We start from the raw sequence: 27,788 nt of genomic DNA on the forward strand, positions 1-27,788 counted from the left end.
GCTCTCAATAAACTATAGCTGTTCCTGCCCCAGAGAAAACCAAATCTACTCTCCCTTGTATATTTCATGAACCACCAATAAACCTAAGGAGAACTGCTCTTCCAAACAAGTCATTAAAAAAAACTTAATAACAATCTAACCTGCAGGGTAGATACTGTCATTTCGTAGAAGAGAAAACTCTCACAGAGGATAAATAATTTACCTAAGGACACAGAACCAATATATAACCGACTGACATCTCATTAACAACGTCTCTCTCTCAAAAATATTAGCAGTTTTAGCAACTACCAGCTCAATAATCTTTGCTTCCATTAAAAACCCCACTCTCTCACCTTACCATTTACATAATAAAACGTGTATCCTCCTACAAAATATTTCTTTTTAGAATTAATCCAAAGAGCCCTATTTCTACAGAGGTAATTTTCTTTGTAAAGCCCAAAACACCTCCAACCCACAATTAAAAGAGATTTTTTTTTAATACACATTTAGTTTTCTGGCTAAAGGATGCCCATCTGCTCCCCAGGGTGAGGGTCCAGAGGTTAAAAGATATACTAAATCATACTTCATGCCATCATGACCAAGCATCTAAAACAAGCCTTACTCAGTCAAACCAACCACCTCCACAGAGACGTCTACGTCACGTCCCCCTCTCTGTCCGGCTCCATCATCCCTCTGTCCCCACCCTCCTGACACAGCTCCTGTAGAGCCACCCGTGGCACCTACCACAAGCCCCACCCTCACTTCACCCACCTGGCGGCGTCTGACGGCGTACCTGTCACCCGCCCTTCTGGAAACACTTCCTAGCTTGGTTTCCGGGCACCCCTTCCTTTACTTCTGTCGCCTTGCTTCCCCTGCTGTTTTCATCTTTCCCATCTCCAAATGTTGAAGGGACCCAGGTTTGAGCTTTTCTCCTCCCCTAATTATACTCATTCCCTGGGTGATTTCCTCCAAGCCCATGATTTTAACTACAGTGGTCACCCCTAAATGTGTGCCTGCAGTCTAGACCTTGCCCTCAACTCCAAACTCATATTTCCAGCCGCCTTCTGCGGGGAATCTGAACTGAATCTAACCTTCCTGCAGGATGCTGAAGGAGATGGTGCATCCCACGTGGGGACAAAGGACAGGCGGTGGTGACAACGAATCATGAAAACAAGAGGTCAGAGGAAACCGATGGCGACTTACGAAAACCAGGGGGTCAGAGCAAGCTCAGCGCGATGGCTGATGCAAGCTGAATACCGGCCGTTTACTACTGGAGGGAAAATGTACAGAGACGGCAGGTTTCACCCCAGGTAAACAGAGCTGAAAATACCCAACAGTTTTGGAGCCGCTCTGCGTGCAGAGTATTTGTTTTGCTTAATGATAAAAGCAGCTAATTCTATCTTTATGAATTGCGCGTGTTCTTTGGCATCCTGCTTTCTGTTTTCTCTCCCCAACACTTCACGGCCTCTGCACTTGGACCTCAGATTTAGCATAACCACCCCCCCCAAAACTGCCCAAACCCCCTCCCCCTCCCCCATGTCTTCCGCATCCCAGTAACAGCATCTCTGGTCTTCTGGTTACTTAGGCCAAAATTCCTCAAGCCATCCTCAAAGCTTCTTTTTCTCACTCGTGTCATCCAACCCATCAGCAAATCTTACAAGGTCTCCCTTCAAAATATGGACCAGGCCTAACCACTTCTCACTTCCCTTGCTGTTCCCAGCCAGGCCCAAGCCATCACCTTCTTGCCTCTGGAAAGGCTCCCAACTCACCTCTTCTCTTCCACCTCTGCGCCCCACCCCTGTAACCTATCCTTCGCTGTCAAACATTTCAGGAAAAAAAATAGAGACAGACAGACAGACAGACAGAGAAGGAGCAAGTGTCGTAAAACGTTTGGGGAATCTGGGTGAACAGCATACAAGAATTCTTTGCACATGTTTCTGCAGCTTTTCCATAAGTCTGAATTATTTCAAATGGAGGAGTTGTGAAACAACCAAAACCCACTCTCTCCCTCTGTGAACCCATCCTGTGTCCCCCCAGCCAACCTGGGGACAAACTCCCTTAAGCCCATCTACTGTTTCATGAAACACTAACAAGCCCTTGCCTATCTTGTCCTACTGTGCTAGGCAGTGTGAATAAAAACAACAACAAAAAAAACTGGATCCATAGCCCACAGCCTGTCCTTAGACAGTTCTCAACTGAACAGAAAGGAGTGATACATGAGCAGAGAATTTCAAAACGATGTAATGAGCACTCTACAGGGGGTGCAGAGCTATGGAAGCATGCTGATAAGATGTGTAACCTCCTCGATGAGGTGATACCTGAGCTGTTTCACACCTGACAGCATCCCCGCGACGGCGCTTACAAAGATCTAGCCTAGCCGTTCTGCATATTAGTTCCCTGCACTGTTGGTTTCATACGGGTTGTTCCTAGAGCCTAGCAGAGTACCTAACATGGTAGGACCACACACACTGCTCAAGAAGCAGTGGCTGAGTGAATGATGAGGTCAAGGACAGCTGTCAGTCAATGTGCAGGAATACAGGATGTGCTGATATGCAAATCGTATTTTTCTTGTGGGAAGCAAGGGTGGGTTCACAAGCTCTCTCTCCCTAGGAAGGGCAGAAGTCAAAACATTTCGCACCCTACTAAGCTCATTATGAGTTCCCTGCACAAAATAAAATCTCATCATTAACAAATAGCACATGCACCTAACAAGCCCCAGCCTCTGATGACTCCCTCCCATCCCCAGGGCGGGATAAAGACCCTGGTAATCGTGAAGGCGCGCCCAGCCCCCCGTGGCTTCCAAGAGCTGAAGACAGATGCCAGAGGCAGGCTGACTGGTGATACCAGGGAAGTGAGAGAGAAACAGAAGGAACACTGGGCTTGGGATACGTTTGAACCAGAGATGGCAAATCGGGGCCTGAATGATAGTGGCCACCCAACGGGCTATGGTCTTTTTTTAAAAAAAGTGTGTGTGTGTGCGTGTGTGTGTCTGTGTGTGTGTGTGTGTGTGTGTGTAGGAGGGCTCAAGAATTCATCAGGCCTGTTAGCCATAAAAAGAAACGAAACTGAGTAATTTGTAGCAAGGTGGATGGTCCTAGAGACTGTCATACAGAGTGAAGTAAGTCAGAAAGAGAAAAATAAATATTGTATGCTAACACATATGTATGGAATCTAAAAAAAAAAATTGTTCTGAAGAACCTAGGGGCAGGACAGGAATAAAGACGCAGACGTAGAGAAAGGACTTGAAGACACGGGGAGGGGGAAGGGTAAGCTGGGACGAAGTGAGAGAGTGGCATGGACATATATACACGACCAAATGTAAAATAGTTAGCTAGTGGGAAGCAGCCGCATAGCACAGGGAGATCAGCTCGGTGCTTTGTGTCCACCTAGAGGGGTGGGATAGGGGGGTGGGTGGGAGGGAGACACAAGAGGGAGGAGATAAGGGGAAAGAGGGAGGAGATAAGGGGATGTATGTATACGTATAGCTGATCCACTTTGTTATCCAGCAGCAACTAACACAACAATGTAAAAGCAATTATACTCCAATAAAGATGTTAAAAAAAAAAAAAAAGAATTCATTAGGCCTGACTGAGAAGCATAACAGTGATTAGTAAACAATATGGCCCAAAGCACCTGGCTGTGTTTCAGTTATTCATGGTTTAAACTGTATTCAAACTCATGTACTTCCCTGAAGTCTGACCCATAGCACACACCTGCAACAACCCTGCCAGGAGAACATCTAACTTACATATCTGACCAGGAATAAAGCTCTCAATATCAAATTAACACTGAATAAATCCTGACCTCTTAGAACCTGCAAGAAGGACATTCTTGATGATTACAAGTATCACTGAATCACGTAACTTTGCACATGATTATACGGCAAATTCATAAGCAAGATGTGAGATGGGGCGATCGTCCGTGTCTGCCTCGTAGGAGGTGGAAGAAAGGCTCATCTAATGAAGCTGGTGCACCTCTTACAGCGGAACTTTCTCTATTCTCATTCCACATCCCTGACTTCCTTTTGACATCAAATGTCGGGTATCGCAGGCTTTTCCATGGCTTTCCACCCACGATTAAAATACCCGGCGCATTGTGATGAAGAGATCCCATTCCCACCACCTTCATCTCTTGTTCTGCGGAACGACACATGCTTCCTGTGCGCTACACGAGGGCCAGATGCAGCTGCAGTGGCAAGACTGACCTCCGCCGGGTCGGCAGGCGCTGCAGCAACCCCACGCCTCACCCCGCAGGCCTGCCGGGCCCCGGAAGACTGCGGCAGGGCCATCCCTCTGGTGACAGAGCAGAGGTGGAGGGGAAAGGTGCGTGGCCAGAAAAGGACCTTCAGTGATGGAGCCAGGAAAGGACCTTCAATGACTGAGCCATCCAACTCTGAGAGGCAGGGAACGCGCCACCCTGCAAGCTCCTTCAGATTTTATGGAGGTATGAGCAATGGGCTGGATTAGTTATATTGTTGTTTTTCTAAACACTGACGTAAACTGTGAACACAGACAAAACAGAAGGAGATCTCTTTAATAAACGTACGTCTCTGGTGCACGGCGTCATGCCCGGATAATCGTTTAGAAAATCCAGTTTATGTTGGAAGTTTCACATCTTCGTGTCAACAAAGTCCCAGGGCCTCTGCAGTGGAGTATACCTCACTCACATCAATAATATACACAATTAACGAGTAAAGAAGACTTTTGTTGGCTAATGTAATTTTTAAAAATTACCCAGCTTTGAACTACACTAGAGAAGACAACCTTTGGATAGCTCTGCTTCAGAATCTGGGGTGGTGCAAATAAACTTTCATGCTTTCAAAACAATCAGCAATCTATCTTTACTAACTGCTACAGGAGCAATCCTTCTGGACCCAGTAGGCGATGATGAAAAGGAACCCAGCTGGTGAGGGGACGGATAATCACCAGCGCTCCGTGGGCTCAGCCAGTCTCAAATCCCAATGCAATGCACGGAAGTAAAAGCTATCGATGGCCGAACATCTAAATACGCACCCCCACCTCGCCATCTGTTCCCCCGTCGTTCCAATTTAAAATTAATAAGACCACTATTAGAGGGCAGGGTCAGAGCCGCATCTGTTGTTCTAAAATTGTGGATAAAGACCAGCCACACTGTAGTTCCTCATCGGGTCCGAGCTGCACCTCAGATAGAAGCCTGAAGTTCTAGATGGGGAATAAAAGAGAAATTGTAACTCTCTGATCTGATTTTTTTCCTTTTTCTAAAGTTGCTGTTCCCCCAACTCCGTCTTTGGTCTTACCTGTTTTATAAAACTTATGAGAAAATGAAACGCATTGTGAAATGTAAAGGAATTGTGGAAAAGCGCCACTCACTCTGGATACAAGATTTGTGAACAGTATTTTAAGCTGCTGGGTTGTTGTTTTTTTCTCTGCATCCTGGGACACCTGAGAATATTTTCTCCCGTGTTATTACATATTCAGAGTCAAGGCAGATGGCTTTAGCAGTAAAGAGGGCGTGTGGTGGGCAGTTAAAAGGTTCTGGGAAGGCAGGCATAGGTCCTGGTCGCAACTCTACCTGGGTGACCTTGGGCAAATCACCTTCTTGTGCCTCAAGCTTGATTTTCATCTGCACTGGGTTTTATAAGCCTGAGATTCTAGGCTCCAGCAGCCCTTCCCATAACACAGACGGCAACATCACACCCCTACCTGAAAAGCTGGGGCACTGAGCTAATTTCCCAAAGGACCCCTCTCCGTGCTTCTACTCCAGCCACACACCTTCTTCCAGGTGAAGTATTTGGGATGAAAAGCCATTCAGCAGCCACTTGCACAACCCCAATTGCTGACACTACTCCCCGTTCCCTTTCAGACAGCTTCGTCCAAAAGCATTTTTCATGACGTGGCAGAAGGAAGAAGAATGACAGGTTTTTTTCAGCCCATTCATTCAACAAGTATTGATTAATCTACGTGCCAGGCACCGGTGACAAAGCAGTGAACACAACAGACAGTAATCTCGGCCTTCAGAGAGGTGGAGACAGACAAATCAAAAAACACCTTAGAGAGCGAGAAATGCTCTAGTTAAAAAACAGAGCAGGAAAGGGGAGAACGAATGTCTCTACCGCCGGACAAGGCACCGAGAGGCTCACGTCCTGAAACGTAAACAGGGAACAGGGTACCAGAGGAAGGACAGGACAGACCGACTGGAACAAAAGCCTTTGCAAACTGACACTCTCCTCCCCTCCATCCTTCCCTCCTCATAATGGAAAAAAAAAAAAAAAGTGTAAGTGTGCTGAGGCGGTGGCGGGGAACTCATCAAAATTAGGGCAATGTTTTAAAACAGCTTCAGATTTCAGATGTCTGATAGTCCAACTCACACGTTTCAAGGAAAAATCTCTAAACCATATGGCCGATGGCTGAATGCCTTTTTTTCTTTTTCAGAGAAACTTTTAAATAGGGGCAAATGTGTTTGTTTATTTCACTGCCTTGTGCCCGCGCACGTGCAACCCGGTCTAACAGACGGTCCGTGTTCTGCTGTCTTTGCCAGCTTGCGTACACAGCCTTCCACGTCTTTTCTAATTGTTTATAAATAGCACAAACACCCAAATATGCAGATCAAGGCAAGCTGTCCCTTCAGCAACTGCTGCTCTGATGACAGCAAATGACAACTGGCCAAATCAGACGGCTGTCAGATGGATTCCACGAGGCCACCCCCTTTCCCTTGACACGTGAAAAACAGGAGGCAGCAGCTCGCCACACACACAGACAACACTTTGCTCTCCCGATAAATACTGCTCCCTGCGTTTTCTTGCTCTGTCATCTCAGGCAACTTTCAGGTTTGTCACGTGTCCTGTAACCCTCCCCCGCAGTCCTGCAACACAGACTGCTTCCCTTCCACAGGTGAGAGAACAGGGGAGCAGGGAATCCAGAAAGCTGCCCAGATTACACAGCTGCAGTCTCCTGATGCCCAAAGTGATGCTTTCTCCACCACACTATTTACGTGGCATTGAGTTCAAGTTCTTTCCAACACGGCAACAGCCCATAATACTTTTTCCTCTAAAACTTGAAATAATAACAACGTTTACTGTGCACTGACAAGGTGCCAGGCTCTGAGTTTTCTCTCGCTCCAACCCTATTAAATCAGTACCACATCATCCCCACGTTATAGGTGAGGAAACCGAGGAGGAAAATACGAGGCAACCACGTATTTTCTCCATGGTCACAGGTTATTCAGTATTTTTTTTCAAATTTTCAAAAGTAAGTCTTGCTTTAGTTGCAAACATTATCAAAACTTAAAAGTAGTCGAGACTCAGAGAATAATAAAACAGCAGAATAAACACTCAGACTTATACAAAACAGGGAAATCTCCCCCTTCACTACAATCTCCAATCCCAATCCCATCCTCAGAGGCAGCTGATGGTAACAGTATGTCATATGTCCCTCCAGAGCGCCCTCCTCCTCGCATTCAGGAATAACCGCACACATGTGTGATGAATACCACACGCTATCCCTGCTGTATCACCCAAGGGGCCTGAGGGGGCTTTAGCTGCGACACTCCCACAACCCACGAAGCACCTCCACACCACCTCAAATGAACAGGGTACGGACAGCCTGTCCCCCGAAAGGAGGTAAAAGGCCAGGCCACTTTAGCCAGAAGGGGGCGCCTTGGCAGCTGGCCCAGGCCTGCATCGCACTTTGCCGCCGACCCTAACATCTTCCGGCAGCCACATGTGCCTCGGCAGAACCCAGCCGCAACGGGATCTACGCTCCCCTTGAAGACATCCTCGGCACAACTGACTTTTCGCTTCTGCCCTCAACCATCTCCTGAGTTGTTCTCACAATTCTGCAGGATTAGTTCACTTATTCAGGTTCTCCCTTTGTGGGTCTTTTTCACACTTCCTGATAAAGGCATGGAACCATCCTGGCGGAGATACTGACACCATTACAGCAACAGTGACACGTGGAGGGCCTCCTCCTGTCCAGTCTCTTCCCAAGAGCTGCCACCGCCATCACTGTCGTCCCCGGGATTTCACTGGCTCTTTCCCACGGCAGATACTAACCGCGAAGCACACTTGCTGCCTTCTTTTTTAAGGATGCGCTGAGTCAGCGGGTGACAGATGCCACGCTTCTCATCCTAACCAAAGCCCACTTCTCCAGCACCGGCCGTGGACGTCCGGCTGTGCAGGCATAGAGCAGACACAGCATAGGGAGGGTGTAGGGCCTTCTGCCTCAGCGATCACCGCCACAGCCCAGAATAAACGGCAGAAAATACCTGGGCAAAAGGTGGAAAATCCCACTACTCTCGATCCAAAAGATATGAACAGATGAGTTAGAAAAAAGAGCTAACGAACACATGACAAACCACTCAACCTCGCTGACACTCAAAAATGCAAGTTAAAATATACCATCAGTTATTTATCAAATGGACAAATAACTGTTTTAAATGATCATCCTTAGTATCAGCGAGGACGCACGGACAGGGCTGCCCGTGTGCACTGCTCACGGTGGTGTGGATGGAGACCACCTTTCCGATGAACAATGTAGTGTGTCTATCAGATCGCACGCGTGATCACGTCCTGTCACCTTCTCACTCCAAGAACAACCTGTCCCAGGAAAATAATCACAGATGCACACCGAGTTCTACAAACAAGGATTTTCATTACCTATAAGAGCGCTATGAATTGGAAAATTCCAACTCCTAACACTGCATAAACCTTTAAGACACAATTTGAGATAATTATAAATCATGTTTTGAAAGAATATTTAATGATATGATAAAATGCTCATTGGTATTTGTTGGATAAAAGAGATCTCAAAGGGGCTTCCCTGGTGGTGCAGTGGTTGAGAATCTGCCTGCCAATGCAGGGGACACGGGTTCGAGCCCTGGTCTGGGAAGATCCCACATGCCGCGGTGCAGCTGGGCCCGTGAGCCACAATTACTGAGCCTGCGCGTCTGGAGCCTGTGCTCCGCAACAAGAGAGGCCGCGATAGTGAGAGGCCCGCGCACCGCGATGAAGAGTGGCCCCCGCTTGCCGCAACTGGAGAAGGCCCTTGCACAGAAACGAAGACCCAACACAGCCATAAATAAATAAGTAAATAAAGTGAAACCTAAAAAAACAAAAACAAAAAACAAAAAGTAATTTCTAAAAAAAAAAAAAAAAAAAATCTACATATTTATTAATGCTTAGAAAAGAAAAGGACCTCTGTCAACCACCCCCAGGGTCGACGGTCGGCTAGGAGGATTCCCAAGAGAGTGTACAGGCACACTCAGAGCTGTGGTTTGTCACAGCGGGCAGGTACAAAGCGAGTCAGCCAACCGACAAGGCACACGGGGCGAAATTCAGAGGAAGCCAGGCACAAGCTTCCAGCACCCTCTCCCAGTGGAGTCACACAGTGACAACACATGTGAAGTACTGTCCCCCAGGGAAGCTCGTCAGAGACCCAGTGCAGAGTGCACTGGCGGCTGGTCCCACGGGCCCCCTCTGCCTGGCGTGTCAAGCTCCAGACTCCCAGACGGAAAGCAGGTGTTGAGGCACGAACCATACTGTCTGTCTGCACAACAGCTAAGGCCCAGGAGGCGCTCTTACCAGTAGGGAGGTGGGACCGTCCTGAGATCCAAGTGCCCAGAGCCCATATGCTTCAAAAATACACACAGGCTTGAAATTTTCCAAAATTTAAAAGTACACATAGCACAGGGAATTAGAGCCATTATCTTCCAATAACTTTTAATGAAGTGTAATCTATAAAAATACTGAATCACTATACTGTACATCTGAAACTAATATAATTGTGTAAATCAACGATACTTCAGTTTTTTAAAAAGTACAAAGCACTTGCACACGTATTACCTCACTGACTCTTCCAAAAACCCTTCGAGGAAAGCATGACAGAAAGGGAAGGTCACTCAGTGACCCCATGTGACTTATCCAAAGTCAGAGAGCCGGGCAGGAGAAAACCAGGACATCTTACTCCCTACAGCCTGTGTACACACACCCATTCAGCTCCTAAAAGCTGAAAGAGATGCCAGCTTAGAGACGTGGAACAGCAATGGGGAAGGACCAGGATGCAGACACGTGTCCTGTTTTTCAGCTCTGACAGCATCCCTCTCCCTTCGGCTGCGAAGGCGGAAAGCAGACCCCATTCCCAGAGCCGAAAGCAGTGTGTCTGGCTCTTGGCGGGTCATCTTTCGGGTTGAACAAGCAGGAGATCATCCCATAAAATTATTGTTAGACTTCTCAAAAAGGAAGCGTGATTTTATAGAAAAAATCTACTCCATTTGGGAGAAAGGTCCAGTAAAGCCACAAAAGGATAACACAGTCATACAACATCGAATTAAGTTCATGTGTCACGAAGCGAAACCCCAAAGCCCTCTGGGCACACAGCTGCTTTTCGGAGCTGAAATTAAATCCCAACCGAGAAACAGGTCCACTTTTCTAAAAAGATTTCTTTTGCAAATGTCTTTAGTAAAAATTCCTTTAACTGACTTGCCGTTTTCCAGATTTACTACTTTTGCTGGCCTTCCACTCAGGCACAGCGAGCACTGATCACACGTTGACTGCGACCCAGACCCCAGGTAGCACTGTGGCAATGACACAGAGGAACATGACCCGGCCATAGCCCTGAGGAGCTCACGCTGGGGAGCGTGAGATTCTACATCACGATTTTAAGGCAGCTCGCTAACTGCCATCCTTGGTTTCCACTTTGGCCCTCACTAGCTTGAATCAAAAAGAAAAGAACCTAGCACACACCATACCCCATTCCTGTAAGGAGAGTGATGTTCAGGTCAGAGTCCAAGCCGGGCATGTGGAGGTGGGCACAGGGGGTCGCCCACCTACAGCTCATTCAGAAGGTTCACACAGCCCCACACACAAGGTCAGCCTACGGCCTTCAGGGATGCCCACGCATCAGGAGGAAGGAGACAGAGGACGGGACATCGAAAGGCTCTGAACTGAACTGAAACCTCCCAGAACCCCTCCCCAGATGTAAGGGACCCACAGAAAACTAACCCGAACGTGTGCCGTTACGGGGTGCAGAGCACTGGTGTGACAGCAAGGAAGGAACGGGGTCACCAGAGGTCCGAGATCTACTCCCAGCTCGGCTGCTAACTCAGCCCACGACCTTGATCAAGGCTCTCAACTTCTGCAAGTCACGGTAAAGTCACTGGAAAACAGAAGGCATGAACGCGGACCTGCCTTTTTCACAGAACTGCTGAGAGGATAAAATGAGATAATGGATTTAAAAATTCCTAGTGAACTATGAAGCAAAACACAAACGTGAGAAACCATGGTTACCATTAATAACAACGATGTAAAATCGAGTTAAGACGAGAGCCTCCCCTCCCTCACTCCCGCCTTCTCCCAACCGAAAGCAACGTAACATGCAGCCGGGGTCTAGGGCTCGGGTGCAAACAGCCCGCGACTGGCACTGCATCACTCCCTCCAAGGTCTCCAAGAGAGAAGCAAGCTGACATACAAGACCACGTTTTATCTCCTCCGTGGGCTTGAAGTCACCCAAACTTAGAGCAGGGCTGAGCAGAGAAGGGGTCTGCCTCCGCTAGACTCAACAGCTGTGTTTGCACATTCCTGTAGCAAAGGTAAAAGAGCATTCGAATGTCACATGATGATATCCAATTTCCTGTGCTGAATCCAGAGACATCACGCTGGGCGGAATCCTGAAAACATATTCAGGGCAGAGATTCCGTGAGTTCTGCTTCAATGAGTTCAGCATCCGCTAACGCCTGGACCTCAACGCTGCTTCCACTAACGCCAAGGAAAGTTAAGACACTGCGGACCCCTCGCAGCTGAGCACCAAGCAGACAGCTCGCGGATGCTTCTCCCTGAGCTCGCTGATGGCGACCTTCACCCAAAATTAGGCTGCAGAGTCCCAGGAGCGCAAGTGAACAATTCCCAAACTGCCCTGTCCTTTCTCCACTCCCAAGGAAGATGGATTCAAAGGATCAGTCTCGGAGTCAGAACTCAAAGGTGCTTCGACATCAGATGGCCCAGCCCTCCTGGTGCCCAGGTAACGGAAGTAAATAGTCTGGTTTAGTGACAGAGCCAGAACCAAAAGCTACTCGCCTAGCCTCTGGTCCACAGCTCCTGCAGCAATGCTACCCTGTGTTTTTTTTTTTTTCCTAATGAAGGAAAGAAAAACGAGACCCAGCCAAAAGCCATGCAATCCATATTAAAGCCATCAGAGAGTTTATTTAGCACCTACTTAAAGGTAGGTGCTTCCTGTAAAATATACAAGCATGAATATGTAACAAGTGACTTCCATTGTGTTTGGACTTGTCACCCGTGTTCATAAAGCACAAACCCTACCCTCTGCTCCAAGGGCACACAGTGTGCCCCGTACCACCTTATATCACAGCTGTGTGTCCATCCACCTCACCAGACCGCTTGTTCATGAGGGCAGGGATCAGATATCGTCCTTCTAGCCCCAATGCCTGGCCTGTACGACACTCAATAAATGACTACTGAACTAAGTTAGCTACTAAAACATTTTCAACTTGCATTAACAAAACTGATGTACTAAGTTGGGTTGATGTCGGATTCATACCACACAGCTTAAATCTTAACTTGTGGATTTATCCTGTGTCCAGCTGGATTATCATTCGCTAAATATTTAGTGAGCACCTACTATGTGCGAGACATTGCTAAGCACGGAGGACCTGGCGGTGACAAGAACAACCAGAGTCCTGGTTCAAATAGAACTTCGAGTCTAATGGGGAACGGACGAAAAAAATATCAGCTTGATGAGAGAGAGCTAAGAAGAAAAAGCACAGGTACCCATGGGAAGCACATAACTTTGCCCAGATGGCACATAAATAACACCATCTCAGCGCTTCCTACAGCATAAGATCATATTCCCTAAGGTTACTAATGAAGCCTCAATAAAACCATCCCCTCAGTACCAGAACTCACCGCAGACGAGTGTCCAGGAAGAAACCAAAGAAACAAATGGAGCTCCAGGACTGATCACTCACACGGATTAAAATCAGCTTTCAGACGCAAGGTTCCAATTGTGAAATCCCTTGGCTACACTCGTTTGAAACAAGGTGCTAAAGAGGCACGTATTTAAGTGGTGAATTAACCCTACCAGTTAAAACTAGAGAAATCCTTGGTTCAAGGGCTAAGGATGAATTATCTTTGACAAATTTATTAGCTTTGAATATGTACATTGAAAAACTAAACTATTAAAAAAAACCTAATAAAAAAAGAAAAACTATGATGATGACATAATCATGACAACTTTACTGAGCACTTACTATGTGCTAGGTACAGGCGCTACGCTATGCACTTATATCCATGTTTGTACTTACACCTCTGAACCATCCTGTGAGATGATAATGACACCTGTTTTCCCATTTTATAGAGGAAGAAAGTGAGGTTCAGAAAAGTTTAACAACTTTCCCCAAATTGCACGGCTGGTCAGCAAGACCGAGGCAGCCTGACTCCACAGCCCTTGCCTAGAGGTAATATTTATCAGCTGCTGGGCACAGAGCTGGACCAGACAGGAGTGCAACAAATACCTACACAGCACTTCACCCCAGGTCATTCATTCCCTGCCAATCAAACCAGACTTGTAGTAGCCCTGCATAACTAACTGTCAAATTGTTATTCCGTGAAGAGAAAGTAGAATGCGTAGACATCAGAATAAACTGAGGGACTGGTAAACATATTCATGGTAGATGGTAGCAGGATATGGCTTTTATGTAAGTTCCACATCTATTTGCACAATGTTCTTTAATCACCCCAAAGCACCCAAAACCCTTCTAAGCTGATGAAAGCAGAAAACACTTGTGTCACCTAGGACTCCCACTCACCTTGGACAGGGGTTCTCAACCCTCACCGTCTACCACAGTCACCTGGGGCTCTTTTAAAACCTACAGATGCCCAGGCGCCATTCTGTTTCAACAGGTGTGCAGTGAGCGTGCACCTTCCACTTCAGGAGGGGCGGCACAATCCACCGCCCTGACACTCGCACACTTCCGCCCGGTTCACCAACACTTATTGAGAATCTAAGCGCTAGGAACCCAGGTCAAGTAAGACGAGTCAGGCTCAACCCCCTAAAAAAGTGTTTACAGTTCTCTCTGCTTTTAGGATAAAGAAACCAGTGCCAGAGATTTATTCCAGTCCAAACCAAATAAACTCCCAGGTGGAAAAATACTCTTGTATAAGTTTACATACAAAACAACTTCCTTTATCTTCCCCGTCAGTAGCCAGGGATTAACTCTGAGCCATGAGAACACAGCATGAAAGAAAAATTCAGGTCTGGGCCACCTGCCATACTTAAAGTGCACCCTCCCCGCTGAGAGAGCACAGTACAATTTAGATTTACTGTTTTGTCAAGGGTGGAAACAGAAAAGCAGCACAATACAGAAAACACAGCTGTTGGGAATCAAGGGGCTGGGGACTCTAGTCCTGGCCCCCGGGGCCAATTTGCAATGTCACCTTAGGTAAGTCCATCCTCCTCTCTGGTCTCAGGGTGGCCAACAGTTAAATGAGAGGGTCAAGTGTAAAAAAAGACAGGTGTTACTTCAAGCTCCAGAGTCTAACAGTGGTAAAAAGGAGCTTCTGCCATTGACCAGAAAAATAACTCAAGGAAGGACCTTTTCCTGTTCTTAAAAAGTCCAAAGGGAAAGCAGAGAACTAAGCACCCATCCTACTTAGTAGCCTGGGACAGCGGGACACACATGCTCTGACTCTCACCCCAACAGCTGAGGGATTATCATTCATTTGCACATTCGTTCATGCATTCATTCATTCATTCCTCAAATATCTGAAGCACCTTCTACGTGCCAAATGCTCCTCACTGCCCCTAATTCAAGCTCATTTCCTGCAAGCCTCCTAAACTTCCACATACATTACTGCATTAATCTCATCTAATTGTCAGAGAAGCCCTTTGCTGTTACCGATGAAAATTACTGCAGCCTAAAGAGGTTAAGAAAAGTACTTGAGAGATCCCACTTAGGCAGCTCTTTTCAGTAACCACAGCCAGGTCAGAGGAGCAGGGCATGGACGGTCTCCCCTCCCTTCCCCAGCCCCTTGGCTGACCCAGCATTCCCCAGAAAGCTATCAAGTCCTGGCAGCTCTGTCACGGGCTGTTTTGAGGCCACAAAAGCCATAAATGTACGGGACTAATACAGTCCATCTGCCTCTAACAGATCTTTTACTTTTCATGCTGGTCACTTCTGTGAGCAGACAGGCTCAGAAAGCCTTTGGCAAGTTACCACGAAGCGACTTCCCCTCCCCGTTCTCCCCGCCCCGCCCCATCACCGTGGGGTGCAGGCTAACTGGCTAGTGGGCAGTGAGCTCTCCTCTCCACAATCCACTGCTCATTCCCGTCGTCCCTAAAGCACCGAGCTGATGCCACCAAATATAGGCAGGAAAGAGCCTCGTCTTTTCTAGGCTGAGGGCTGGGGGGAGGGCCATCCTCTTGGGCACCTCTGATTCTGCAACAGGAGAGACTCTGAGCTGAGCTGGGCACCCCCTGTCATAGGAGGCACCCACGGGTGTCATCAGGCAGACCTACGACCGTGCTTTAAAGCGTTTCATACAATTATCCCAGAAACGCTGTTTACACCGCTCCGCCCCTCACATGCACGGAACGCTTTACAGGCTGCAAAGCATTTCCGCCCTGCATCTCCTCTGCTCCTCCCAGCAGCCCCGTGTGACTGCAGGGTATGTTTCATCACACCCCTATTTTAAGAGAATGAAACCAAAACTCACAGACATCAAGTAACTTTTCCAGCGAAGAGGACGAGAACCGGGACAAGGGGCCTCTTTTTTTTTTAAGTTTTTATTTTATATTGGAGTAGAGTTGATTTACAATGTTGTGTTAGTTTCAGGTGTACAGCAAAGTGATTCAGTTACATTGATACTTACACATGTATCTATTCTTTTTCAAATTCTTTTCCCGATTAGGTTGTTACAGAATATTAAGCAGAGTTCCCTGTGCTCTACAGTAGGTCCCTGTTGGTTATCCATTTTCAATACAGCAGCACGTATATGTCATTTCTAGAACCAATACTGTTGCCAACATTCCACATGGTCCCTCCAGGGATTCTTACCTGATCTTAGAAATGAGCAGGTTTGTCTCCCTAGAATCCTTGGGATGCCCAAAGATAGGTAATAAAATTTCTAACAAAAAGCATACACTTGTTGAGATGGTTACGTAGGCCGAGCTCGTTTGCATTTCGGAAAAGATCATTCTAGTGGTGATGTGGGAATGCAGTGCGGCAAGTATTCTCTGATGAGGCAGAGAAGGAATTAAATGTTTATTACAACAAATGCAACACGATGAGGTTCTAGCCAGGGCCATAACAGTGAGGCTAGATAGAGGAAAAAAGTATAGTTGAAAGAAATGTACGGTGAGGTCCAATTAGACCCAGAGGTGAAAGAAGGGGAATAAGAACATGGAGGTTTCTAGTCTGAAAGACGGATGAGTAAGGATGCCATAAACTGAGTAAAAACAAACCAGGCAGGAGAAGCAGGTCTGGAAGAATGATGTGGATAGGTTGGATTTGAGATGCAGGAGCAACTCCAGGTGAGGGACACATGCAATCATTTTTGATTTCCCAAGTCCAGCACAGACCAGACTGGACACTTAAAATTGGGGAAGGGAAGGAAGGCACGTAAAGGAACTCGGTGGCAACTGCCATTAGGTGGCTAGTCTCCAGATGCTGGAGGCTGGGACAGAAACTGAGCAATCATCAACATGTCAAGTTCACCGGCTCCTTTATCTAGTCAACAGCTGTCTGAGTGCCTGGATGAGCTGGACGCCCCTGCAGAACCCGTTACACAACCTGGAGCTCAGAACCGAACCAGAGACACAAATGACCGGACAATCCATGAATCACAACAGAAGTGCGTGCAGTGAAGAAGCAGCAGAAGCGGTGGCAAAAGTTCATTCACATTTTGTTTTGTTTTTTAATTTTTATTTATTTATTTATTTATTTTTGGCTGTGTTGGGTCTTCGTTTCTGTGCGAGGGCTTTCTCTAGTTGCGGCAAGTGGGGGCCACTCTTCATCGCGGCACGCGGGCCTCTCATTATCGCGGCCTCTCTTGTTGCGGAGCACAGGCTCCAGAGGCGCAGGCTCAGTAGTTGTGGCGCACGGGCTTAGTTGCTCCGCGGCATGTGGGATCTTCCCAGACCAGGGCTCGAACCCGTGTCCCCTGCATTGGCAGGCGGATTCTCAACCACTGCGCCACCAGGGAAGCCCACGTTTGCTGTTTTTTAACGTGCACCAGTCTGCTGTTCAAACATCATCAAGGCGATACCCTTCAGAGTATCCTCAGAACCACTCAGAGGCCTTATCAAAACAAAAATTCTGATTCCACAGGTGGGGGCATTGGTAACAAGCTCCCAAGTGACAGAGATGCGTGGGCCGGAGCACCGCCCCCTTGGAGAATCACTGCTCCCAGGGACAAGGAGAGGAAGGGGCAGGGCTGGCCCGAGACAAGATACTGGGAAGGGTCTTAACGCAGAGGAGCCATTCTGCCCCTGGCCACTAACTCAGCATTTGCCCTTGATCAAGTCATCTAAATCCTCCAAGCCTTGATTTCCTAATGTCAAAATGAGAGTAATCACTGCCATGACAGCCTTCAGAAGGAAAGCAAATTAAATGTGTGGTGAAGGAAATAGTATACTTTTCAAATTTATGGTAATTTCTGAAGGGTGGGATTGGAGTGATTTTTAAAACATTCACGTGTGTACTTTTCTGCATTGTTTGATTTCTTTATAATGCGCAAATAAAATCTCAGAAGAACCTCAATGATTTTCAAAAAGCCAAAAGTTCTCATTTAAATTCCTCTAGCAGAGTTTTCCGGTAAACAATGAAATCAGTTGAATGCTTAGCAGCCAGCATGTTTTTAATAATTAAACTTTTTATTTTGAAATAATTGTAGATTTACATGCAGTTATAAGAAAGAAGAAGAAATCCCATACACTCTTCTTTTTAATTTTTATTTTATATTGGACTACAGTTGATTTAGAATGTTGTGTTAGTTTCAGGTGTATAGCAAAGTGATTCACTTATACATATACATGTAATCCCACATACTCTTTGCCCAATTTATCCCAGTAGTAATATCTTGCAAAACTGTAGTACAATCTCACACCAGGATGCTGGCATCAGAAGAGTCAAATTACAGACCATTTCCAGCACCACAAGGATTCCTCAGTTGCCCTTTTATAGTCACTCCCACTCCCCACCCACCTCCTCCCCCCTTCTTAACCACTGGCCCACTAATCTGTTCACCATTTCTACAATTTTGTCATTTCAAGGATGCTATATATAAATGGATTCCTATACTTATTTAAACTTTGGGAATTGGCTTTCTTTTTCACTCAGTATAATTCTCTGGCGATTCATCCAGGTTGTTGTGTGTATTAATATGTTCCTTTTTATTGCATAGTGTTCCATGGGAGTGGACATACCCTTCAGGGATAAACCCACTCAGCCCGTGAAAACATCTGGGTTGTCTCTAGGTTCTGGGTATTATGAATAAAGCTGCTATGAACATTCACGTTCAGGTTTCTGTGCGAACATTAGTCTTCGTTTCTCTGGATAAATTTGTCCCGGATTGTAATTACTGAGTCCTATGGTAGGTGCATGTTTAGTTTTTTGTTTGTTTGTTTGTTTTTTAACTTTTTATTTTATATTAGAGCATAGTTGATTAACAATGTTGTGTTAGTTTCAGGTGTACAGCAAAGTGATTCAGTTACACATATACATGTATCTATTCTTTTTCAAATTCTTTCCCCATTTAGGTTGTTACATAATATTGAGCAGAGTTCCCTGTGCTGTACAGTAGGTCCTTGTTGGTTATCCATTTTAAATATAGCAGTGTGTACATGTCAATCCCAAACTCCCTAACTATCCCGCATGTTTAGTTTTTTTTAAGAAACTCCCAAACTGTTTTCCAGAGTGGCTGCACCACTTTATGTTCCCATCAGCCATGTATGATCCAGTTTCTCTGAATCCCCACCAGCATTTGGTGGTGTCACTATTTTTTATTTTAGCCATTCCTGTAGGTGGGTAGTGATACCTCACTGTGGTCTTAATTTGCACTTCCCTGACGGCTAATGATGCTGAAAATATTTTCATGTGCATACTTCTCATCTGTACATCCTCTTTGATGAAATGTCTCCATGTCTTTTACTCATTTGCTAATTAGATTGTTTACTGTTGAATTTTGAGTTTTTTTAATATATATATAATATATATATAATAATATATATTAATATATATTAAATATTTTTTAATATATATTAAATATTTTTAATATTATTTAATATTTTTTAATATTATTTAATATATTTAATATATTAAATAATAATTTAATATATATTCTATATACTAGTCCTTTATCACATGCGGTTTGTAAATATTTTCTCCTGGTCTGTAGCTTGTCTTTACATCCTCTTAACACAGTCTTTTCTTTTCCCTCTGCACAGATAACTGATATGTTTGATTTATTTTATTAAAGTATAGTTGATTTACAATATTAAATTAGTTTCAGGTGTACAACATAGTGATTCAATGTTTTATAGATCATACTCCATTTAAAGTTATCACAAAATATTGGCTATATTCTCTGTGCTCTACAATACATCCAACTTATCAGTTTTTCCTTTTATGGGCTGTGTTTTCTGTGTCGAGTCCAAGGAAGAATTCTTTGCCTAGCTCTAAATCTCAAAGAGTTTCTATGTTTTTGTTTCCTCAGAGCTTTATAGTTTTACATTTAAGTCTGTGATCCATTTTGAGTTAATTTTTGTATATAAGGTGTGAGGTTTAGGTCAAGGTTTTGTTTTGTTTTGTTGCTCTGTGGATGTCCAATTGCTCCAGGCAATGAGCTCCATTTTTTTAATGAAATTAAAAATATGCTAGTGCGTCATCCATATTACAGGTAAGTATTGTTTTGTGAAGCTTTAATTCCAACTGTATACTGAACAATGTAAAATGTCTAGTTTGAAAGTTTGAAAAATATAACTCTAAGTATTTTTTCCTAAATATTCTGATTTCTACCTATGATATCAGATCCTGTTGACATAAGTACCACAAGCAAAGCCTGAACAACAGCTAAAAATGTATAAAAATTAAAATGATTAGTATGTGTGTCTATTAATTAGGGTTTTATTTCCCATTAATTGTGGGGGAAAAGGTCATTATTGTAAAGCCCTGTGACTGGAAAATAAATATTTATATCCAAAGCAAACCTAAAGTGTTATTTCTCTATATTGCAAAATTCAGGGCTGAAATTTAAACTTCCAAATACTTCGTATTTATTGAAGGCAGGAAAGTTTAGTTCAAGGAAATGTCTAGGGTCAATAACAAAGATACAAAAAAGCCCTCTACATCATAGCAATTCCAATCCAAGTTCAGCTCCTTGGCCCCAGGATTTAAGAGCCCATTTTGGAATCAGACCATCTGTCTGACGCAGACAATCTGTGTTTAGTTCGACTTTGCCACTTTCTAGCTGTGTGACTTTGGGAGGGCCCCTCAAGCACTCTGAGCTGAACACCCGCCTCAGTAACTGGGGGGAAACACCACCTATCCCAGCTGGTTGAGTGTGAGGATTGAAAGCCACTTCTCAATGCATGGTACACGGTCAGCCTCTCAGTTAAGAGTAGCTATTATCGGGATTCCCTGGTGGCACAGTGGTTGAGAGTCTGCCTGCCAATGCAGGGGACACGGGTTCGAGGCCTGGTCTGGGAAGATCCCACATGCCACGGAGCGAGTGGGCCCGTGAGCCACAACTACTGAGCCTGCGCGTCTGGAGCCTGTGCTCCGCAACGAGAGAGGCCGCGATGGTGAGAGGCCTGCGCACGGCGATGAAGAGTGGCCCCCGCTCTCCGCAACTGGAGAAAGCCCTCGCACAGAAACAAAGACCCAACACAGCCATAAATAAATAAATAAAATTTAAAAAAAAAATAAAAAAGAGTAGCTATTATCATCATTGAAGGGAAGTAAAAACTTTTTCACTGTCCCAGGCTCACTCTACATGCAATTAGCAAAGAAGAGCAAATGAAGGAAACCAAAATACTTGCTCAATTTTTCATAAGAAATGTTTTTAAGAAAGAAAGAAAGAAAGAAAACAGGGAGAAGGAGGAGAAGGAAGAGGAGGCACAGGAAGGACAGAGGTCTGGCACCTCGCAAATGCCAGGACGACACTCATTACAGGCCTTGTTGACTTGTACAGTCATCAGAGACCACCACATGGGGAGGGGTACTTCCTCTATCCAGAGCACCATCTCCCAAGGTGCTCAGAAATCGGGAACACCTTGAAACGGGCAGCATGCTTTGGACAGGAGAGCTACCACTTCCTTACAGAAATCACAGCCCAAAAAGTGACCCACGTCAACTGGCCAACTGCTATAAATACTTGATGGCAGAAGCTGATGTCATGGCTTCTGTACGGGAGACACCCAAATCAAACTCGCCAAAATAGCAGGGAAAGCATATAGCAGAAACCCATGCCATTGTGTGCAAGTCTGATGCCGTTGCTACAGAAACATTTATAACCCGTGACCCCACTGCCCTGAGTGCTACTTCTGTCCACATTTCCCAAAGCTCTGTGATTTTTGCGCTCGCAGAACATGTGTATCAACCAGCAAACTGCCAGGCCCTGCTCTAACCCTACAGCCCCGCAGCAAAACCCAAAGACAAGTGAAAAATTTTCTTCCAAGTGGGAAAGAGCAGGAAGGTCTGATCCATCCCAACAGCATCAAATCCACTTACGAGGAGACACCCACACAGCTGCTGGCAGACACATCACTCTAGTCCCTGGGGGACCCCCCTTCCATAGGAGTCGGGGGGTGACAGCAGGCCAGCTAGAGGGGCACCAGCACTAACCTTTGAGGCTGTGACTCGGGCAGTTTTAAATCAACGGTCACTCAGTCTCAGGTGAGCCATAATCGAAATCAAAATCAGGTCTCTCTGGAAGCGTCTGTACAAGAACTGGGCCTTGGGCCAGACTGGCGCAAACATCGACGTTGCAAGCAGTGTCCAGAGACCCCCTCCCTGTGTCCTCTGCTCCCCACAGGGCCCCTCCCTCCTTGCACGAGTGGGGCCCCGTGCCTGTGGACCGTCTCACTGTTACCCCATCCCAAATGTGCTTTCAGGAAAAGCTTCCAGGACAGCACCCAACACACAGGATGCACTCAATAAATACTTCCTGAAATGAGCAAATGTAAATTACTTCAATTTAACAAGACTTTTTAAAAATGTGTTGTCTCTCTTGGAAATAATGCCACGAGCTTGAGCAAGCAGCTTAGCTGCTCTCTACTACAGTTTTATCAAGTAAAATGTTTAATAATAACAGTGTTCATCCACAGGGTGGTTGGGAAAAATCATAAGACCTAATTCGTGTGGCGAGCTTAGCAAACAGGACCTGGCACACGGCGAATGCACAGTCAACGCCAGCTGTCATGAGCTATTAGTACCTGGCTCTCCCAGGGCAAAAGGAGTATATCATATCCAAATATATCGTCACGAAAGGCTGTCCCTGTGCACTGCTGGGGTAGAGCTGTGGAACAGCATATATCAAATGCTATTTTGTTTTTTAAAAATATCCCCAAAATGTACATATATATTTGCACGTATACTGGAAAAGATCTGAAAGGAAATACAGCAGTTGTTAAATAGTGGTCACCCTGGGACTTCCCTGGTGGCACAGTGGTTAGGAATCCACCTGCCAATGCAGGGGACACAGGTTCGATCCCTGGTCCAGGAAGATCCCACATGCCGTGGAGCAACGAAGCCCGTGTGCCTCAACTACTGAGCCTGAGCTCTAGAGCCCGCGAGCCACAATTACTGAGCCCGTGCACCACAACTACTGAAGCCCGCGCACTCTAGGGCCCACATGCTGCAACTACTGAGCCCGCGTGCTGCATCTACTGAAGCCCGCACACCTAGAGCCCGTGCTCAGCAACAAGAGAAGCCATCGTAATAAGAGGCCCGCACACCACGAAGAGTAGCCCCCGCTCGCCCCAACTAGAGAAAGCCCACGCACAGCAACGAAGACCCAACGCAGCCAAAAGAAAAAAAAAAATAGCGGTCACCCCAAAGACAGCAAGAAAAGAAAGATTTACCTTTGCTCTTCATCTTACGTACTATTTCAATTACCTTCAGTGAGCATCTATTCCTTCTATAAAGTTCTTCCAAAAAATTCACTGCATATTTTCTGGAGAAACAAGGGGGTGCATCAGGAAGGTGGAAACAGAGGACAAAACTGAATGAACCTAAGTGTCGAGTCCAGGCTGGGCAAGCCCCTGTGAACCACAGCACATCTTTCTGCAAACTCAGGACTCCAACCTCCACCTTCCCGCTGGTGAGATAATCCAGGACACGGACGCCGAGATTTTTCTCAGCAACCTTGTGCCTTTTTGCATGTGTCTTCCTCAGATCACATCAAGCACCCTGAGGGATTTGGAACCGCCCTTCCAAATGCCTTCGGTCTGTACCCCTGCCCAGCGCTGTCAGCTTCCGTCCTGTGTCTGAAACTAGATTGCAACCCTAGTGGTTACAAATGTGCCTGGCGTTTCCTTGTTGTTTCCACTGTACTTGGCACGGTGCAGAGAACAGGTCAGCGGCTGACCACGCTGGAAGGCACCTTAGGAAACACACCATCTGCCATTCTACTTACAGAGACACAGACCAGGGAGTGGACCTGGCTTTTTTTGGTAACTCAACTAGTTACCTGCTGGAAGCAGGGCAAGGCCAGGTCTCGGGACTCCCAGGTTGATAGGCAGCCCCATAAGAACTGCTGCTGTTTCTTCTGCCTTGAAAACATGCACCACTACAGACGATGAGGATGATTTCTCACGAAACTGCACGGCCCAGAGCCCTGAACTCACACTGTTAGAAAAACAGTAAAGTCCAATGAGACAGAAAGATGACCCATCACAAAGAGAATGTGGCCAAGATGGGGAAGGGAATTCACACAGGTTATCACGAGCTCCATAACCAAAACAAAAACCAAACAAAGAAACCCCATCTGAGTAGGAAAGATGCAAAATAGATCTATGACACTGGTAACATCATTGTTAAAATGCAGAGCTATCAGATAAGCGTGTGTACGCTTTAAGGATGAATGCAAAATTTCCCCATTTTTGGAATAAGAGGGCTACCTGGAATTTGTAAGAAAGGCTATTTACACAGTGTTACTTGATTCCTACATCATAAATAAATAAATATATGTTTATAGTCATATACACATACAATCAATTCATATATGAATTACATTATTCGGTTCATATATGTGGGAAGTTTGACAATGTCAAAATAACCATGCACAATCTTTTTGGACCAAATTTATAATTTGGTATTCAATGGTCCATATTTGGGGGTCACCCTTCTCTGGATAACAGCAAAACCCAGTGGCTTAAGAAGCAGATTTTATCCTATCACTATAATGGATAAAGGAAAGAAGGAAAGATAATTTAATTATCAAGGGAGTGAACTTCATTGCTAAACTATATTTGTGTCTCAAGACAATCTTCTAACTCATATGGAAAATACAGTTTACTGAACACAGAAGACCTTCCCAAATTAAAAGGGTTACTAACAAAGTTCTCTTTCTTTTACCAAGAAAATTGCAATCCTTAAAAGACAAGTGGCCTGGACTTCTCCCTTAGAATATATCTTTATAGCAGGTTTGCAACATGAAAAGACAATTTAGATATGTTTTGAGAGTAAAAAGCAGAACAATCTACATTATTTTATGATCTGCATTGCCTTTTCAGGACTGTCCTAGACTCTCAATAAAAAATTCTCTAAATCAAAAAATCCCCACCCCAAAAAAGGCTTATAATTTAGGAGAAGGACTAAATAGAGCCTAAGTATTATCTTGTCAAAGGCGATATATATTTCATACCAGCTTGCCTCCAAAGAAAACAAACTTGAAATTAGAAGACCAAATTCAGGTCTGAGCTTAACCATCTACTGTGGGTTCTGCCTAATCTCTCTTAGCTTCAGTTCTCTAGTCTCTAAAATAGGATCAAGCCCAACAGTTTAGAGTCACTCTGAATGTGAGTGTGAAGAACTTCTTCCAGAAGGCGTGACATCCAAACAATTCCTAACACATCTAATTTTTTATTTAATATTTGTACCAACAAGAGAAAGATGAAAGACAATATACAATGACAATGGCCAGACCATATAAAAGCAGAGATCTGACCCTTGGCCCACAGCCGCCAGCCCCGGGAGCCAGCCTGCTGGGAGTCAGACATGCAGGAGGGCAGACTGCTGTCTCTAGTGACAAGCCAGGAAGCCAAACAGCCACCCCTGGACAATCGGCCAGGACTCGATCAATACCGACGGCCTCCATAACTGTTGTCCTGCTTCCAACTCAGGACCAACCCCAGAAGGTCCCACCTGCTCCCTGACCAGTCACAAGGAATGCCCCCCCTTCTAGACACCCCCCAGCCCCCCAGGCCTCCAGCCCCATCAGGCACCCTGAGCTCCCTTTTCTCCACTGGGAAGTTCGCCCACACCTCTGCCTGCCTCTGGGTCTCTGCCAGGCACAAGTGATCGTGGCCGACTCCCTTGCTACAAGCCAGCTCTGAATAAATAGCTTTTGCCTTTCCCATGTGGTTGCTCTTTGTCTATTTCCACAAAGAAAAGTCTTAAACCAGGGGCTTCCCTCCAGATGGTCAGTCCCTAACTTAGAAGCCCAGTGAGGCAGATTCCAAGTCTAGAGAGACTTCCCTCTCCAGGCCCTCTTTCCACAAAACCTCACTTCCTTGAGCTCTCAGTCACTCCTCCGCCGTCCAGGGAAGTAACCAAGTGTTAAGGAAAGATCAAGGGCTTTGAGGTCAAACCCCTGAGTTCATCAAGGATTTCATTTTTCCACTTATAATTATGTGACCTTGAGCAACTTTCTTAACATCTCTAAGCCTCCGTCTTCATCTTCAATAGAAATAGTCACCTCTAAGATTGTATCAAATGGGACACTTATGTGAGGTAGCTGACGAGTACTGGGTGCTCAGCAGGTGCGGGCCCCCTCCTCCCGGCCCACCTTCCCCCGCAAGGAGGAACACAAGACGCCCCAAGAGAAGACTGGTGACCCCCGCACCTGGGCACCTTTTATTCACACGAGTCGCAGGGGTATCCAAAGACAAGATTTGTTTCCAGTGTTCAACTGGGTGTGGGTCACTTCTAACTCACATTATATGATCCATAATAAGGAAGTGATTTTTCTACACTACCCCATAGTTGTATTTTTAGCAGACTTTATTAACTCTAAATCCACTTCAGAACCAAAAACAAAACTTTAACCTGTGACACTGTTATAAGCAGAAAGGGACCTATGAGACAAACTGAACTTTTGTCCAAAGAAAAAAAGAAAGCGGTTCTGGAACACTGGGCTGGCTATGAGAATGTGAGAACATTACTTATGTTCACAGGGGGCTGGACAAATACCTGCCCTGCCCTGGCAGGCTCAGAAGTTGGGTTTATTGGCACCTCGTACCATCTGCTCCAGGAAGAGGACCAGCACACAGGTTGTTCGTGCAGTCAAGGTCACCCATCACGGGTAAAGGTCTCCTTCTTCCTCTTCCGTCCAAGTGGTCCAGGTCATGAAGCTGCTCCAGGGCCTCTTCGTCAGAGGAGTGAGCCCAGCCACCTTGGCCTTTTTCTCTGGCAATATCACCCCTTCTCCCTCCACCTTCCAACCAGCTAGACTAACCTGAAGAGTACCTCTGTTCAGTCTTCAAGGGGTCCCAGCCAGGGTTTAGAACAATTCCAAGATTTAGGTTCAGGCTTAAAGAGGTAAAGAAACCTCAGGTAGACACACCACTTTGACAAATATCACGTGGACTCTCGCTGGAGGCAAGGTTGGCGAGCATGAGGTTTCCATGGGCAATCCAGAATGATCGCTCAGAGCTCTGGAGCCAGGCCGCCTGGGCTCACACCCCAACTCCAACACTTCCTGGCTGTGTGATGTTGGACAAGGCCCCCAACCTCTCTGTGCCTCAGTTTCCTCACTGTAAAACAGTCACAGTAATAGGGCTGCTCTAGGGACTTCCCTGGTGGCGCAGTGGTTAAGAATCCGCCTGCCAATGCAGGGGACATGGGTTCGAGCCCTGGTCCGGGAAGATCCCACATGCCGTGGAGCAGCTAAGCCCGTGCGCCACAACTACTGAGCCTACACTCTAGAGCCCACGAGCCACAACTACTGAGTCCGCGTGCCTAGAGCCCATGCTCCACAACAAGAGAAGCGACCGCAATGAGAAGCCCGCGCACCGCAAAGAAGAGTAGCCCCCGCTCGCCGCTAGCCTGCGTGCAGCAACAAAGACCTAATGCAGCCAAAAATAAAATAAATAAATAAAATAATAAATAAATAAAAATTAAAAAAAATAAGGGCTGCTCTAAAAATAAAATGAGTTGGCATGGAGAGGGAGCTGCATAGACACGTCCTGAATACCGAATAAACGGTAGATGTTATTAAATATATATGTATACTCCCATTATATTTATAACGCACAAAAAAACGTGTGGAATACAAGCTTCACTAGTAACAGTGGTTACCCTAGAGGAGGGGTGCAAACTTCAGCATTTTATTCTATGTGTCTATGCCTATATCACCCGAAATATTTAAACAAATGTGTGTGCCTAAATTTGCTCCAGGACAGGTAGCTGGACCATGTGATTCTGACGCCCAAAAATCTTCGAATCATAATGAGATTGTTCCAGGAAGGTAAAGTAATGGAAATTAGAGAAATCAAGTCTTGTTCCAGTGTAAATGCTTTGAGGTCATTTAAATGAACTGGTACACAACCAATGCAGACGCTCCGAGCCCTTTCTTACTGTTATAATACAAAACGTTTGGGTTC

At 45.7% G+C, this 27,788-nt stretch overlaps 1 protein-coding gene across 4 annotated transcripts in view; it reads right to left on the minus strand.

Annotated features, from left to right (window-relative positions):
- AFAP1 (actin filament associated protein 1) overlaps positions 1-27,788 on the minus strand; it is a 155,745-nt gene that overhangs the window by 115,473 nt on the left and 12,484 nt on the right. For 2 of the 4 annotated variants that reach the window (XM_057546343.1, XM_057546340.1), the window contains exon 2: positions 23,080-23,137. The exons of 1 other annotated variant lie outside the window; for it this stretch is intronic. In XM_057546343.1, coding sequence (XP_057402326.1) covers positions 23,080-23,092 — 13 coding nt within the window. In that variant the 5' untranslated portion in view covers positions 23,093-23,137. One more of the 4 variants, XM_057546341.1, reaches the window with a different exon arrangement.

Source organism: Balaenoptera acutorostrata, chromosome 5 (genome assembly GCF_949987535.1).
Source record: "Balaenoptera acutorostrata chromosome 5, mBalAcu1.1, whole genome shotgun sequence".
NCBI lineage: Eukaryota > Metazoa > Chordata > Mammalia > Artiodactyla > Balaenopteridae > Balaenoptera > Balaenoptera acutorostrata.